The sequence below is a fragment of the Nyctibius grandis genome, chromosome Z, assembly GCF_013368605.1.
Source record: "Nyctibius grandis isolate bNycGra1 chromosome Z, bNycGra1.pri, whole genome shotgun sequence".
Classification (NCBI taxonomy): Eukaryota; Metazoa; Chordata; class Aves; order Nyctibiiformes; family Nyctibiidae; genus Nyctibius; species Nyctibius grandis.
In genome coordinates this window covers 27,224,822-27,241,421 of record NC_090695.1, presented here as the reverse complement: position 1 = coordinate 27,241,421, position 16,600 = coordinate 27,224,822, and the positions used below count along the sequence as shown (strand labels likewise).

The 16,600-nt window shown below is 38.9% G+C and overlaps 1 protein-coding gene across 6 annotated transcripts in view; it reads left to right on the top strand.

The window, feature by feature from the left end:
* Positions 1–14,153, top strand: part of LNPEP (leucyl and cystinyl aminopeptidase) — a 71,898-nt gene extending 57,745 nt beyond the window's left edge. For 5 of the 6 annotated variants that reach the window (XM_068422142.1, XM_068422146.1, XM_068422143.1 and 2 more), the window contains 9 exons: positions 404–564; positions 3,167–3,255; positions 5,000–5,180; positions 5,932–6,088; positions 8,161–8,345; positions 9,014–9,178; positions 9,395–9,535; positions 10,526–10,607; positions 11,590–14,153. In XM_068422142.1, the coding sequence (XP_068278243.1) occupies positions 404–564; positions 3,167–3,255; positions 5,000–5,180; positions 5,932–6,088; positions 8,161–8,345; positions 9,014–9,178; positions 9,395–9,535; positions 10,526–10,607; positions 11,590–11,721 (1,293 nt within the window). In that variant the 3' untranslated portion in view covers positions 11,722–14,153. Of the gene's footprint in view, positions 1–403; positions 565–3,166; positions 3,256–4,999; positions 5,181–5,931; positions 6,089–8,160; positions 8,346–9,013; positions 9,179–9,394; positions 9,536–10,525; positions 10,608–11,589 lie in introns of those variants that run through there. The other variant, XM_068422148.1, reaches the window with a different exon arrangement.
* Positions 14,154–16,600: the final 2,447 nt, after the last annotated feature.

Here is a 16,600-nt window from a genome sequence, read left to right as displayed (position 1 = left end):
TTCCATTTCTAATATTTATTTCAGAATTAAAAGAAGATCTTTAACCTGAAACACCCACATAGTATCAGAATACCAATAAGGAAAGAGAAAGGGTAGGGGGGAGCTTGGGAGCTTACCATGACTTTCTTTTCTTTAACATTGTCTTCTCCATTTTCATGACATACCAGTTCATCCTACTTGGTGTTTCCAATTTGTCTTTCCACTGCTTGGCTAGAATTCGCTCAATGTAAGAAAATAAAAGCTGCTTGCTCCCCTGAGTTGTTGCTTATGAAATTTACAAGCTCAATGTCGAAGTGATTGTTTACAGATGCACAATCATGCTACTACTTACTTTGTAAGTTGAGGAGGAATGTTTAAAAATGTTCTCCGTTTGCCATTTTCTTGTTATGATTGTTTCTTACAGATTACCAATGGAACATTAGATGTAAAAAAGTTGATGAAAACATGGATTCTGCAAAAAGGATTTCCTTTAGTCACTGTTGTCCGAAAGGGAAAGATTATTTCTGTACAACAAGAGAAATTTTTCTATAGCATGGAACCAGAAAATTGGACATCAGATGCAAGGTTACTACTTTCTTAATACTTCTTACATTAAAATCTACCTGCAGGTATCTTCCTTGTAGATTGTACATCTTTCTCACTCATATTCAGGGATTCTGGTATTTTCTTTGAAAGCAGGTAGCAATAGAGAATTTGGCGTAGAAATTCACACATGTAGTATCTACTTGAAGATGCATGTCTATTTCCACCCAAGCAACTGGTAAAAATCTGTGGCATCCTTTGTAAGCTGAGTTTCTTATTTGCATCCTTTCCTGAAGCTTTTGAGCTTGAGATGATGAGTTGTGGGAAATAGTAGAATGAATTCTTCAGGTTTTTTAATACCAAAAGGCAGATGTCACAGGTAAAGTTTTCTTTTAATTTCAGAAAGTTTTATGTGGTTAATGAGAAGCTGTAGAAAGGTTGCAGAAGTTACAGATGCATATGTCTGTCTTTAGAGCCTCGGTTCCTTCCTGCCAAAATTCGGTGTATGTCTTGGGCTTTTTTGGAGGAAAGTAGAGAAGCTAGAATCAAAGCTTTCTTGGCTTAAAAATTTTAAGATGGCACTAATGCATGACAGTAAATGGCTAAATATGTAAGAGAGGCAATATCCATTGTACCAAAAACTAAAAGGAAGTACATATGCAAATGCTGAAAAAGCAAAGATGTGGCAGTTGCTAATTGTAAATATGAAGTTACTGCAAATATATCTTATATTATGAACCTTACTGTATTTTGGTGGTTTTATTCAGTTGTTTGAAGTCTTAACAAGGACTGAGTCCTTTGCATTATTTTGCAGAATTAGGCCTTGAAAGGAATTGTTCTCTTGAAATGCTGGAAGTTACGGGGCTTTGTTTTATTTTTGTTATGTGGAGGAAGGAAGGTGATGTGTGGTTGAAAGGTAAGGGAAGAAGGGAAGCATTGCTAGGCTTGATTGCTTTTCTGTTTCTAGTTAATGTCAATTTGGGGAGTGCATGAAAAGCTTTTCAAAGAGCGCACTGTGTGTGTCGTACACAGAAGGGTTTCGTGTCAAAATTGGAATGCATAGGTGCAACTTGTTTCATCTCACTCAAAGTTCTGTTTTCTCTGAATAGTCAAGTCCTTGTCATCATTATGAGCCACTTGAGCATTTATTCTTCCAGCTTGCTGTTCACTTGAGACAGTTTTTGTGGTATGCAATCAATTATGCAATCAGTTATGGTTTCTATTACTGTGATTTGGAATTTGAGTCTTGTACTTGAATCGACATAAATTGTTTTTTTAAAAAATAGTAAAACTTGTAAAATTGCAGGAAGACAGAACGTTGGACTGGGGTGAAAAAAATACTGGCTGAATTTCTGATACAGTCAGAGATTTTCTGTCCATATGACTTTGGACAAGCTACTTATCATGCTGGAACTGAGGAAGAAAGTACTTCTTCCTTGGAAGGAAGGAAATGTGGTGTCCCTTGGGGGTCTGTATTGGGACCAGTACTGTTTAATGTCTTCATCAATGACATAGACAGTGGGATCAAGTGCACCCTCAGTAAATTTGCAGATGACACCAAACTGAGTACTGCGGTTGATGTGCCTGAGGGACGGGATGCCATTCAGAGGGACCTGGACAAGCTCAAGAAGGTTCAACAAGGCCAAGTGTAAGGTCCTGCATCTGAGTCAGGACAACCCCTGCTATCAATACAGGTTGAGGGATGAAGGGATTGAGAGCAGGCCTTCGGAGAAGGACTTGGGCTACTGGTGGATGAGAAGCTGGGCGTGAGCCAGTAACGTGCGCTTGCAGCCCAGAAAGCCAACTGTATCCTGGGCTACATAAAAAGAAGCATGGCCAGCAGGTTAAGGGAGAGGATTCTGCCCCTCTACTCTGCTCTGGTGAGACCCCACCTGGAGTACTTCATTCAGCTCTGGAGTCCTCAGCACAGGAAAGACATGGATCTATGGGAGTGGGTCCAGAGGAGGGCCACAAAAATTGTCAGAGGGCTGGAGTACCTCTCCTGTGAGGAAAGGCTGAGAGAGTTGGGGTTGTTCAGCCTGGAGAAGAGAAGGCTCCGGGGGAGACCTTATTGCAGCCTTTCAATACTTAAAAGAAAGATGGGGGCAGATATTTTAGTAGGGCTTGTAGCAATAGGACAAGGAGTAATGGTTTTAAACTAAAGGGGGTAAGTTCAGAGTAGGTTATAAGGAAGAAATTTTTTATGATGAGGGTGGTGAAACACTGGAACAGGTTGCCTAGAGAGGTTGAGGATGCCCCATCCCTGGAAACATTCAAAGTTAGGTTGGACACGGCCCTGAGCAACCTGATCTAGTTGAAGATGTCCCTGCTCACTGCAGGGTGGTTGGAGTAGATGACCTTTAAAGGTCCCTTCCAACCCTAACCATTCTATGATTCTGCGAAATTTTCCCACTTCTCAACATGGTGGGAATAGAAAAATAATTGCTATACATGCACATGTATTCTTTTATCATATTCTGATTATATGAGTGACATTTATACTTTATTATTTTACACAGCATGCAGTGGTTCTAATACTACTAATATAGTAAAATGCTTAAATTAAAAAAAAAAAACAAAACAGACCCTTCAAGACAAAAAATATGTGTATAATATGTCAGTAAACCTTTGCTTTCCTTTGCAGTTATCTGTGGCATATTCCTCTCACCTACATAACTAGTAGCTGCAACTTTACCCACTGTACTAATGCATATTTACTGGACCAGAAGTCAGGTATGTGGCTTAAAACTTCAGTAGCAAGTTACCTAAGTGTTATAGATTACTGATCTTTCTGAGCATACACTTGCTTAAGGTGTGAAGATAAAGGCATACATAATACAAAATAATTACAGAGATCTGAAACTACTGGTGGCGTCATCATTAGAGAGTTGGTTCCCTGTAGCATTATATGTACAAGTAAATGGCAGGAACTGGGGCAGAAGCACAGATTTGGAATTTGTAAAAGCCTGTACTCTTTTCATCCCAGTGCATGCACAAAATCTCTCAAACCGCATGTCCTTTAGAAAGTGAGTAATGGGAGAGTTGCTCTGCCAGCGTAGTGAAATGTGAGGAAATCACTTTCCACTGAAATATTATTTATTTTCTTTAATGGTGTAAGAAAATATTGCATCTGGAACAGATTAAGTTTTTGAGAATGCTTTTTTAGAACTTAAAACCCTTAGATCTTTTCACATAAACTCTCTGCTTTTGCTACAGTGGTTAGTTTGAATCCTAAATTGCTAGTCTATGTTTTGGGGTTTTTTTAATACAGCCCTGATTTTCTCCTTACAAGTGAATAGTTACTATACACTTTTATGTAGTATTGTGCTAAAATCACTTTGGCTATCTCTCCCCACTGACATGAATAAGTTTTTGCATTTTATTGAAGTTGGTCTGACTCATCGTCTTACATCAGCTGATGTATTGTCTTCTGCCCCGTTAAAGTTATTATTCAGTGCATTTAACTGGCAATTATTTTTAATTCCTAAACCTATCTCGCACTTCTACTTTTTGAAATAAAACTATACAAATCTAAAATCAAATTCTTAGAGCTGATCTTTACGTTTGTACTGATTTTTACTAGCTGCCAGCCCTCTAAAATGACTTTAGAAGTACTATAATTAAAGTAAATAATTTTGGTTTATGTCATTCTGACATTTTTACAAAGCCTTCAAGTTATTCCTGGCCTTTTTCATTTGAGATGGAGTTTTAGAAAAAAATACTAGGAATTATCAGAATGGAAAAACAAAGCTGTTTAATTGAATGTGTTCTTGATCTTACTAGAACTAATAGGTAAGTAGCCCTATTCCATCGTTTTTGTGTCACCTTAAATGGCCCTGCTGGTGGTCTCATGTTCATCATACTAATTCCTCACTCCCTGTAGAAACTTGGATGCGGAAGATATGAGAGTAGGAGAGATGTACTAAAGAGTTTGGGGTAGAATATTTACTAAATTTCAAAGTCATTGTAGGTGCTATGCAAATTGATGTTTTTGGCAGTAATAGAATCAACTGAAATGAAGAACTGTTTCCCAAAGCCTCTCTTCTTGTATCTAGTTGACTTTGAAATTAAGACTGTGACCTTTCATCTGCTTAATGCCATCTCCATTTCTCTATTTCTTTATATGATGTGTGTAACTGCTCCTTAATATATCTATGAAGGTGGGCAGAGAGGAGATGGGGTTGTTTGCAAGGAGAACGGGACAGAAGGGGAAAAATTACTGCACTAAGTAATTAACTTCATAGGTACAACTGGAGGCAGATTGTGATACTGTTCAATCAGGTGTAGGAAGAAGGAGGAGGAAGTACAACCTGGAATTTTGGGCCCTTCTCATGGAATTGTAGTGGGTATTGCTTCTTCACAGTAGGGGGAAAAGGATTTACTGACTCTCTGGAATGAGTCTAATTCCTAGATTTTGACTTGAAAGAACTGTTGCTAAATGTTTGTTTCTGCTGCTAACTAATTGTGTGTTCATTAGCTGTCATTGAACTTCCAGAAGAAGTGGAATGGATAAAATTCAATGTGAACATGAACGGCTATTACATAGTACACTATGCTGAAGACTGGAAAATGCTTATTGATCTGTTGAAAAAAAACCACACTGCTTTGAGTCCTAAAGACAGAGCCAGTTTGATCAACAGTATCTTCAGCCTTGCAAGGTAAGACTTTTATATTAGAAAACGTAGTTAATACACGTTTAAAATTTTTGCCAAGTCAAACAAGATCAGACTTAGATTCTGGAGAAGACTCCTTCAGAGGAGTTTTAGTTCATTAGCCTATTGAAACTGTTCACCATTCAATAATAATTTTTAAAAGTTATTTCACTGATGCTTCCATATTGGTGTTAGATGTTATCTCCCTGTTCTTTAAAGCAGCATCCATTTATTTGCATCACAAAGAGCCACATGATAGCTTCCATTTCTGGAAGACACTGTTTTCTTTAGTGTCTGGTAATCTGCCTAGCAGACTGTTTTCCTGTACTCTATCAGTGAGTGCTCCATGTTAGAGAAGGAAGCTATTTGTGTCTCAGATTTTTACTGGCTCCCTCTCTTGCCTTTCACCTCTGCCATCAGAGCAGGTGAGGCTGAGCATTCTTGATGGCCTCTTTGACAGCTGCTTCCTGTATTTGAGTACCCTCATTTATGATAAATATTTTCAGACATCGTTGTCACACTTCCTTACGTATTTTCATTTTTGTTAATTGAAGGCATGTTAGTGGCCATTATTGCTTTGTTGCTATCTTGCTAATGTTATAGTATAAAAATCTCTACATCTAAAGTGTTTCTTATGTTACTCCCTCTATTCATCTATCCCTCTGTTAATGTAATGGAAGGCATCACTTCTGATCTTGTTTCAGGGAGTGCTTTTGTTCTGGAAGCCATTTTAATGTTTGTGTTCATTGACCTATAGTCTAGGAAAAGAGTCTCTGGAAAAGGCCTTTGAGCTGATTGATTACCTTAACAAAGAGAGCAGCACTGCACCAATCACTCAAGCTTTGTTTCAGCTGAGTCTTATATACAGCCTTTTAGAGAAAAAGGGTGAACAAGAACTGGCAGCACGAGTCATGGTATGTCTTAGTTTTCTGTAAATGATAATTTGAAATAATTAGCTGTAATGTTCTTTATAGTTACGTTATCTTTTTGGTAAGTGTTGACTGTTGAACATATTCAGTAATCTCACTAAGTTGGATGGGGATTCTAGGTAATTGCCAGTCTTGCCTGCTTTTATTAAGTAGTAATGATTTCTGACTGAAATGCTAAATTTTTTTGATCGACTGCCCGCCTCCCTCCATGCCCCCCACCCACAATGTTTTGTAGGTAGTGTGATGCAGTGGGAACACAGTGGTGTCTGAGGATTTGCTATAGTGGCTACAAAGGTCAATGTAGTACAGATACGTAATTAAATAGAGTCCATGACATTTTTCAAGTACAGAAAAGTTGCTTCCAAAATTATTAGAGTACCTGAAGATCATAGACCTAATTGCTTTGTATAGAGACAGTGTAAAAAAACAAAACTTTTTTTCTGTAAAAATAGGAACACATTGATACAAAAATCGGAGATCTCCAAACCCCCTTGCTTTCTAACTTTCCTCACCGAAGTGGGAAGCTAGGTGCGGCTGGGTAAGGAGTCCGAAAGAAAACTCAATAACACCAGAGTGTGTTATTAAGCAGGCATTCTTTATTGCAGCGCTGGGCAGCACTGGGGATTATCCACCATGAGTGCTCCACCGGTTTGACAAATTTTCAGAGAATATATACCATAACGTTATACATAGTCATAGGATTTCCGAGAACTCATTTACATAGCCATGAGATACGCAAATGTCCGTTCACATGCGCAGTCGTTTTCCCTGGTGGTCATCAGGGGTCTTCAGATGAAGGCCGGTAGTCTTCCTCACTGTGTTCACTGACTGACCCCTGCTTCTGCGCAAACTCAGTCCGGGGATCACGTAGGTCATATCCTTTGAGGCAGCTGTTGCAATTCCCTTATCTTATGCATCGCCCATCCCAAGGCCCAGCCATCTGAAGTGAGACCATCCTGGAGCCTCCTTATCTTACAGCCATTACCACTTTTCAAATTGTAAAAGCTTCCCTTTGTTTTGTATATCTATGTTAGTCGAGTGTCTAAGGTATTTACAACATCCCCCTTGCTCTTGGGGCCCCCAACCATTTCAACATGAATGGTTGTCATTTTCCCATTCTGGCTGTGCGATAAATTAACATGATATAGTGGGACAGACTTAGCAATGAAAGCAACATCGTAGCCTCAGTTCTTGCTGAGGAAATGTCTTTCATTTCTTTCTTATTCTTTGTTATTCTTTGTTATTCTTTGTTCTTTCATTTCTTTGTTATGAAGCCTACTCTCTAGATTCATCTACAGTTTTAAAATGATCCATGCTGCTTTACATTGTAGAATGTCAGCAAAGGGATTTAGTCTAGAAGGAAAATTATTAAATGATTAGGTAAAATAGCAAATGTTTTTCTTTATACTAGGTAAGGGTAATTCGTGAGTGCTTAAGAAAATTTATAAGAAACAAAAAAACACTACTATAATATTTTTCCTTATTTAGTGTTTATTCAAAGATTTTACAGATCTGCTGTGATAAACAGCTCAAGCTATGGTTTGCAATGCAGCATCTATGAGGTTATATTTAAGGTGAAGTGTTTCAGCTGAGATGTGGTAGCTGGTCAAGCACCTCGCTGTGGTTTTGGCAAGCTACAAAACTACAAATGTGAAGGGTGTTCAGCCTATAGATAAAAGGTTGGTTTGTTTGTTTGTGCTAAACTAAGGTGTATTAACTGTCACTTGATGTAGTTAAAAGCAAGTTAAACATACAGGAGTTGTAGTTAGTTGAGATAGTAAGCTGCCTACATATAAGTCTGAACTGTAGGTCGAAGATCAGTTTCCATGTGCAATTTAAGATGTAGACCTGGCCCATCTTTCAGATCGATGTGGTATCTGACATTTATTCATAAAATTAGATAGGGTATATGTAAATTGGAATAGGTAGATGAAAAACTACTATGTTTAACTAAGTTTAAAACTTAACTTATTTTTTCTTTTTTTTTAAACTAATTTTGTATATAGAAAATCCTCTTGGGAAGAATTAGCTATTGCTAATAATTTTTCCTCCTTTAGCATAGAATAGATCATCTGCTTGGAGATAAAATTGATCAACAGCATTGGACAGATGATGGGACCCTGTCTGAACGAGAGCTCCGGTCAACATTGCTAGCTTTTGCATGCACCCATGATATGAGAAACTGTAGAACGACTGCCACTGAGATATTTGAGAAGTGGATGAAGTCTAATGGAACAATGAGGTACCATAAAAACTGGGCTTGCACTTCTTTTATCTACCTTTTTTCCTGTTACCTTGCCACCATTGTTTTGGGGGAAAAAAAACAACAAACAAAATAACCAAACCAAAAAAAACGCACACCAACAACAACTGAATATTGATAAAGCATTTCATTCTGTCTTTTACTGTTCCTCATGCAGAAGTAATTGCTGTTTTAAGACTAGAGGGAAAACTGCTAGAAATTAAGACTTCATCTGCAGTCTCATTAAGTGTGACTGCAAAACCAGCCACAAGTGACTTCCATCTGCATTTCCTAAGCTTCATGCCCAATGAGGATTACTTAGTAGCAATGTCAAAGCATGCCTTTTTTATCTTGCAGAATTCATTCTTCTCTGGATTCATGTGTACTTTGAGCCACTGAAAATTACTCAGATTTTTGTACAGGTTACTGTGCTTTCATGTGACTAATATGATTTGCTTTTTCCTAGTGACTTAAAGTATTAGACTGACATGAATTCAGTCCAGCAATTAAATTGCTCAAAAGTGAGGCATCTCTTTCAAGCTAATCTTTTCATTTTCTGACTTTTCTTCCTTCTTTTCTCAGATGGGCATTTTTATGTCCCCCTTTTTTTTATTTGGTTGGGTTTTTTTGTTGTTTTGTTTTGTTGTTGGTTTTGTTTTTCCCTGTAGTCTGCCTAGTGATGTTATGAAAGCCATATTTACAGCTGGAGCCAAATCTAGTGATGGCTGGGAATTCCTCCTAAAGATGTACTCCTCCTCTTCAGTTCCTGAAGCAGAGAAAAGCAAAATGGTTGAAGCCTTGGCCAGCACAGAAGATGTCAGAAAGCTGATCTGGTATGAAAGAGCCAAAAAGTTGTATGCTGTGTAAATTAAAAGTGTTAAAATCATATTTGAAAAAATATGAGAGCGTGGTTGTGTTCCAGATGACAGAATTTTGTTATTTGATCTCTTGTATAATCTTTTCCATCTACTTCAGGAGTATCGGGAGAATCATGTGAAGATCTGAATAGGTGTTTTTTCCTGACCCTTTTCATATGCTTTGTCTTTTAGGTTGATGCAGAACAGCCTGGAAGGAGAAGTCATCAAGGCACAGGAGCTTTCACATATCATAGCAACTGTTAGCCAGAGTTTGCCTGGATATTTGCTGGCCTGGGACTTTGTCAAAGAGAACTGGGAAAAGCTTACACAGAAGTAAGGCTTTTGATGTAGATGAAACTTCATAGTCACAGTGGCAAAAGCACCTGTTTGTTTCTTTCAAGCACAAGATAATAAATAGTTGGATTCATATAAGAAGATTTGTTTTAAAATTGTAAAGCCTGTTTTAAAATCTGATTTTACAAGAATAACTTGGAACATAAACTTTGAAGTCTCACCAATAGCTGATGGGACTTTGGAGCCTCCTGAAGCCTCATAGTAATTCTAAAAAATCTTGATTTTAATTTCTTTTAAAAGGATGCTGTCTTAGAGATGATTGCTGAAGATGCAGGGTATTTATATGGACCAAATGCATTCAAAAGCAAACCCAGGGAATTCATTCAGCATTTATTCTTTCTGTCTTTTTACAGCAATCCTAAAAGCAAATAGTGAAAAAATCCCACTTGCTTTAGAAATACATGTTCTCCTTAACTGGCCTTGAAGGGTACCCAGCAAGAGAGCTAGCCTGCAAGTCTTCAAAAGGCTAACAGTACGTGGAAAACTGTATTTCTAAATCCAAGTTTTGATTTGGAAGTTTCACGTTCTTGAAAAAGCTTCTCCTGAATTAAAATTTATGCTCTAGCAAGCTCTTAATAACCAATATTACAAAATTACTTTGCTTGAAATGAAATCTGGTTGCAAATTCTATTACTGTAGAGTTTTGGAATACATACCACAAATGCAAGTCTTGGTATTCAGAGTGTGGTGTTCTCAGTTCTTCACTGCTTGAGCTGTGATAAAAGTTTGAAAATTTTCCGTGTCTTTTGCCCTGAAGTTCAGTTTTTAGAGGGATTTGGGAACTAGAGGCTTGGACTTCTAAGACCTTGTATCATTTTTGAAAAATGAGATCTGTAAACTTGAATTCAAGTGCTTTTAATGATTTTCAACTACTAAAACAAAAAAGGAGAAATAAGAATGTGTACATAGACTGAACCTGCATCTTCAAGTGGTTCCTAGTTAAAAATAACTTCTTTGTTTGTATTTCAGGTTTCACCTAGGCTCATATACTATACAGAATATCATTAGTTGGTCAACTTCTCAGTTTGCAACAAAGGCGCATCTACTTGAGGTTGGTGGCTTAATCTACCAGAAAGGGATATTTTCTAGTGCCAATGCTGTTTTAATTTAATTGAGGGATGAGGAAAACACGTGTTATTTCTGTCCTTGCAGCCCTTTTGCAAGGTTATACAGCTATTGCTTTCCCCATTTCACACACGAGAAATATGTACATAAACATCTTGAAGATTACATACTGAGTCTGTGGCAGTTGCATATAGAGTTGAACCCAGTTGTCTGTTTATACTGTTTTGTTTTCCTGTTCACTGGAACACACTGTTTCCCAAAATAGTGATTTGGTCTAGATTGAATTTTGGTCTAGATTTGGTAAACAAGCTATGCTTTCTCCATCTCTGGAATGTGATGGAGTGCCCTAAAAATTGTTTTGTGTTATTTTTGCTGACAGCAATCCCAAGGAGATATTGTGAAGGTTGAGTATCAGTTAAGATCCAGTTAATAACTATTAGAAATCTCTGTTGTTTTCCCTAACAAGGCCTTGAAGTTACTGTATCAAGGATGATTTCTAATGTTTTCATTCAGATAATTTGGTAAAGATAGTTTTGGTAAAGATGGTTTATGGTTTGACCTATAGTATTAGCATTGACAGTTGTAACGATGAGTATATGTGGGGGTCATTCCAGAGCGCTGAAGAGGATTGCTTGCAACAATCACTTCTTTGTCACAGAACAAGACTCCTTCTCCAGAACTCTGAGTGCTCTGTGATTGCTCTGTGATCAATATGGCAAATGAATGTCTGGTTATTGGTGAAATAATTTATTAAAACCAAATAAGTTATTGCTGCAGTTCCCATGAAGAATGTTTTCCTTGCATTTTGGGAACTCCTTTGAGAGATTTGCTTACTGCATAGGTACAAATGATTCTCAGGAATGGATTTCCTGCAACATATATGTAGCCTTTGCTTCTGAAGCTATTTGTGTGGCCAGTGTTGATTTTAATTAGAATTTTCTTTTTCTTTCTTTTCTCTTGCTGTGCAGGTGAAGTCATTTTTTGAGTCAAAATCAGAGGAGAGTTCTCAGCTGCGTTGTGTAAAAGAGTCAATTGACACAATTCAGCTCAATATCCAGTGGATGGAGAGGAACTTAGCAAAGCTACAGAACCTGCTGTAGTTGCACGTAATGCTGTGGTTTGTCAGCCATTTAGGAGCACTGTGGGCAGTTGGTGTGTTTCTTTTGCAAAAGCCAGGGTGAAACCAGGCATCACTGCGACACTGTTTGCACTATTAAGGAGTCTAGATAGCTCAGGGCATGTCTCAGATAAATTTTTATTTTCCTTGGAGCATTTATGAGCAAGATGTAAGTATTTATTCGGAAACTGTTTTCATCTATAGACAAAACATCTGCACAAAAGATTAAATATAATTTTATATTTGAAATATATGCCCTTTCATTTGAAGCTGTGTTGTAGTTTCTTAGCAGTGGGTTAATATTGACAGTTAAAATCAGAAAGAAAGCGTTACCATGAACTGTTACTTCTTTGCAGACTGCTCCTTAAGCAGCAGATTTTTTAATGCAAAACTGTAGGTGGTTTCCACACTTGTAGATCTAGAAGCTGTTGTGGAACAAAATCATACTTCAGATACATAAGTAGTGGAGGATCTTATAAAGTACACCAGTTTGAGGCAAAACAAATAAGGTTCTAATTTTATTTAAGTCTGGATTTTTTATTTTCACAGTATTTTTTAGGAATTACACACAAAAAAAGAATAATATCTCATGCTAATAGTATACACTTTGATGTATAAAGTGGGTGGGTAGTAGAATGGAAAAGAAAAAACAGATAGCAAACCCAGGTATTTTAGAGATGGGATTTCCAGAAACACTGCTGTGACCTTGGAACTTTTACTCTGAATTTATTAGTTTTTGAGAATCTCATCATTAATCATTGGACTTTTAACTGATATTGCTGTATTGATCTCTGAGCAACTGCACAAAATTGCATTTTTACAGGTTGGTTCATCTGTTTGACTGACTACTGATTTTTGCCCTTTTGACTACTGATTTTTAATTTCACCACTTGATGCGGAGGGTCTGCATTTAATAGATATGTCAGCCACTTCATTTGGGTAACCTTCTGTTTTTTCCTTGCCTGGTAACTCGCATATCACAGTATAATTTGTGAACATTGTTCAGTCTTCATAACATTAGCTTTAGGAAAGCTTCTCATTTAGATTTTAATGATTTGTTCTTCTACTGTTGTGAAAAACCTTGTGAGACACATCTTCAAAGTCTTTTAAAGAAAAGGATCTAAAACCCTAATGTGCTACATTAGAAAGGCGAAATGCCTACTGTACAATCTGTATGTCTTTCAAAAGCAGTGAAAAAGGCCATTTTTGAGGTATAGTATACATATATGCAACACATGCGAGATTAAACATACCTTTTTATCTGGAGATCTGTTCTAGATCTGGAGATCTATCCAATGCACCTTTTGTGGATCCATGCAAACAGATTCAGACGTGTTGTCTTATCATTGTCCAGTTGTGTGATCAGTTATAAAATACAACGAAAGCACTAACAATTAAAAGTTGTACTATTTTAATTAAACCAATTTAATTTCAGCTACAGTAAATTCTGAAGAAGATAATAGTTTGAATTAGAGTCCATTTTTAATGGACTTAAAAATTTGTCACAGGGTAATTCAAACTGAATGCTTTAGTTTATGAAACTGCAGCATTGGCTGTTTATTTGGTTAGCAAAAATTGTAAGCTCTGATTGCTTAAGCCTTACCATACTTTTGCCATCTTTTCAGAATATCTGTCAAAACTCCTGGAAAATAAATTCCTCATTTTCCAGCTCACATTAGGACTGCAGATGTCATTTTTAACCTTGAAATTATCAGTAAGAATGTTAGGCCTTAATAGTGTGCAAGCACTTGTTTGCCCAAAAGGCCCAGAAATGAGTAATTTTTACATGCACTGAAGAAGGAACTGGAAGTATGAGCATTGAAAATAAATCATACTTCCTTATAAGTTATGGAATTAGAATTGTAATTAAGTATGTTCTTGGAATTTTTGTACTGCCATGTGTTATGGCTTTGTTTCTACCTTTATTTTAAACCTTTGGAATCTACCAAAATATTAGTTCTATCTTTGCATATTTGTGTGTATGTATATATATATAGTCATCTCTTTTTCTTTCTAGTCACTTCTTCATATTAAATGATAAATCAGTAGCAAAACTGACTTTCACTTTTCTATCCCTTCTATCCCCTCACATGTGCTTTACCTCATCCCTGACTGCAGTATTGAGGCATACAAAATTTAAAATAGAAACTGTATAAGAAGATCCCATCTTCCTCCTGATTTCTGCTGTGGAATTTAAAAAATTTTCTATGTTACGCAAATGCTTTAGAAGCGATTATAAGGAAATTGCATGGAGCTGAGTTTTAGAGGTTGTGGAGAGATTAATGAATAATTTTTCATTTTACTGTTTGTTGCATACTTTTGGTATGTCAGTTGTAGAGGTTTTAAAATTATTTTTCTGTCATGGAGTCTCTGATCCTATTAAAAATTGTGCTGGAGTCCTTCTTCTGTGAGAAATGCTTAAATATGCTCTTCCCTTTTTGAGTATATTGTGAACTACGGAAGATTAGAATGGCTAAGACCTGGTGCAGGACAGACAGCCATTGCTGACAAGCCTTCATTTTGAACACGGGCTTAGGGTAGGGTGAGGGTCAGGAAAAGGGTTAGGGTTAGGTGCAAGACAAAGAGCAGAGCCTCAGTGTTATGGGGCAGGGGGGGAAGGTGGTGCAAAAAAGCCACCAAGGTAAAGTGAGGGCTGCCAAAACCTTTCAGTCCTGGCCACTTTTGCCTAAGACCCATAAAGCATGGAGTGTCCCATTATACCTGGGTTCTGGTTAGAGTTTGTGCAAGGGTAAATCTTAGCCATATGTGCAGGACAAAGAGAAGATCCCCAGTGTTTGTGGGGCTTTGAAGGAACAGCCAACAGAGCATGAGGGCAGTCAGAAGCTTTCAGTCTAGGGCATTTTTTTCATGGGAGCCATAGCTGGCAGCATCCCTGTTGGAGCTGGGTTCTGTTAGGGGTTAGGGTGAGGGTGAAAATTAGCCATAGGTGCAAGAGACACAGCAGAGCCCCAGTATTTGTGGGTCTGCAAATGAGCTGCCAAAGGAAGGTGAGGGCTGCCAAAGCTTTCAGACCTGGCCACTTTTTCTAGGGAGCCACTGCTGGCAGAGTTTGTGATAGACCTGTATTCTGCCTAGGGTTGTGATCATGGTGTAGGTGATCATTATGTGCAAGAGCAAACGCAGAGCCCCGGTGTTTGACTGTGAAGGCGCTGCAAGGGAAGCTGAGGGCTGCCAACATCTTTCAGTCCTGGCTGCTTCTGTTTGCAGCCCTAGGTGGTGGGTGTCTGTTTTGGACCTGGGCCCTGGTCGAGGCTGAGTGGGTTGGTGAGGGTTAGATGGCAGAGCAAACACAGAGAGGGTTAGTGGGACGGTGAAAGGGCTGCCAAGGAAAGGTGAGCGCTGCCAAAAGCTTTCAGTCCTGGCCATTTCTGTGTGGGAGCCCTAGCTGGTGGGTGTCCATTTTTAAGCTGAGCTCTGGCTAGGCTTATGGTCATAGTGTGGGATAGGATTAAGTGCTAGAGCAAGCACAGAGCCGCAGTGCTGGTGGGCTGCGAATGGGCTGCCAAGGGAAGGTGAGAGCTGCCTACCTTACCCAACTCTACCCTAAGCTTATGTCCAAAATGGAGCATTGCCAGCAATGACTTCCAAGAAAAAGTCCCCAGGAATGAAAGCATCCATTGACAGCCCCTTCAAATCATCTCAAACATTGGAGCTTTATTATTTGTCCTCTGCCTAACCCTATGTCACCATTTAAGGCTGGGCGGGTGGTTAAATGGACAGCAGATGCTCTCTGTTAACCTTCTCCTTCCCCAGAGGGGAAAAGGAAAAGAAGAAAGGGAGAGAGACTTGTGGGTTGGAAAGTTAAAACAGTTTATTATTAATAAAAAATAACAAGAAAAATAAAGAGTATAATAAATAATGAACTGTATACAAAACCGCTGTTGAGCTCCCCCCAATGACAACCATGTCAGTGCTCACGCTGCAGGGCAGGCGCTGGCCAGTCCCAAACCATATGCGGCAGCAGGCGCGAACTGGGTTCAGGAGCGAAGACAGGAGCATGGGCAGAGTCATCGCAGAATGTCAGCCATAGGGGAAGAGAGCGTGACCCTCTTGGTCCCCCAGCTTTTAACTGAGTATATCACATGGGTGGGATGGAATACCCCGTTGGTCAGGTTTGGGTCACCTGTCCTGTCTGCCCCTCCATGCAGGTGTGACATTTACGGTCCTCTCCTCTGTGGAACAAAGACCCAGGAGGGACCCTGGTTCCCATGGAAACAAGCACGTATAGTCAACTTCAGAAAGTAAAATAAATTAAAAGAAACTTAACTGAAAAGTCTGTGCTAGTCCAAAGCACAACACCCTAACATTAATTCTCCTCCTGATCCTTGCCCTTGCCAGAACACTGGTGAAATATGCAGTTCTGACAGCTGTGGCTCCTAGGCAAAACTGACGAGTTTTGAATCCATCAGTGTCCCATGGCCTTCCCCTCACACCCCCAAAACACTTGGGACCTGTGCCATCTTGAGCACCAGAACCGTCGCCTACCCCTCACCATAGACAGAGCCCAGGTCCAAAACGGACACCCACCAGCTAGGGCTCCCACACAGAAGTGGCCAGTACTGAAAGTTTTTGGCAGCCCTCACATTATTTTAGCAGCCTTTTCGCGTTCCCCACTAACACTCAGGCTCTGCACATTGTCTTGCACTTAGTGCTAACACTAACCCTTTTCCTCACCTTCTTTAAGCTTACATCCAGAACAGAGCCTTGCCAGCAATGGCTCCCAGGCAAAAAGGGGCAAGGACACAAAACTGTTGCAAGCCCTCACCTTCCCTTGGAAGCCCCTTTGCAGCACCATGAGCAATGGGTCTTTACTCTTCCTCTGCAACCAAACCCTCACCTAA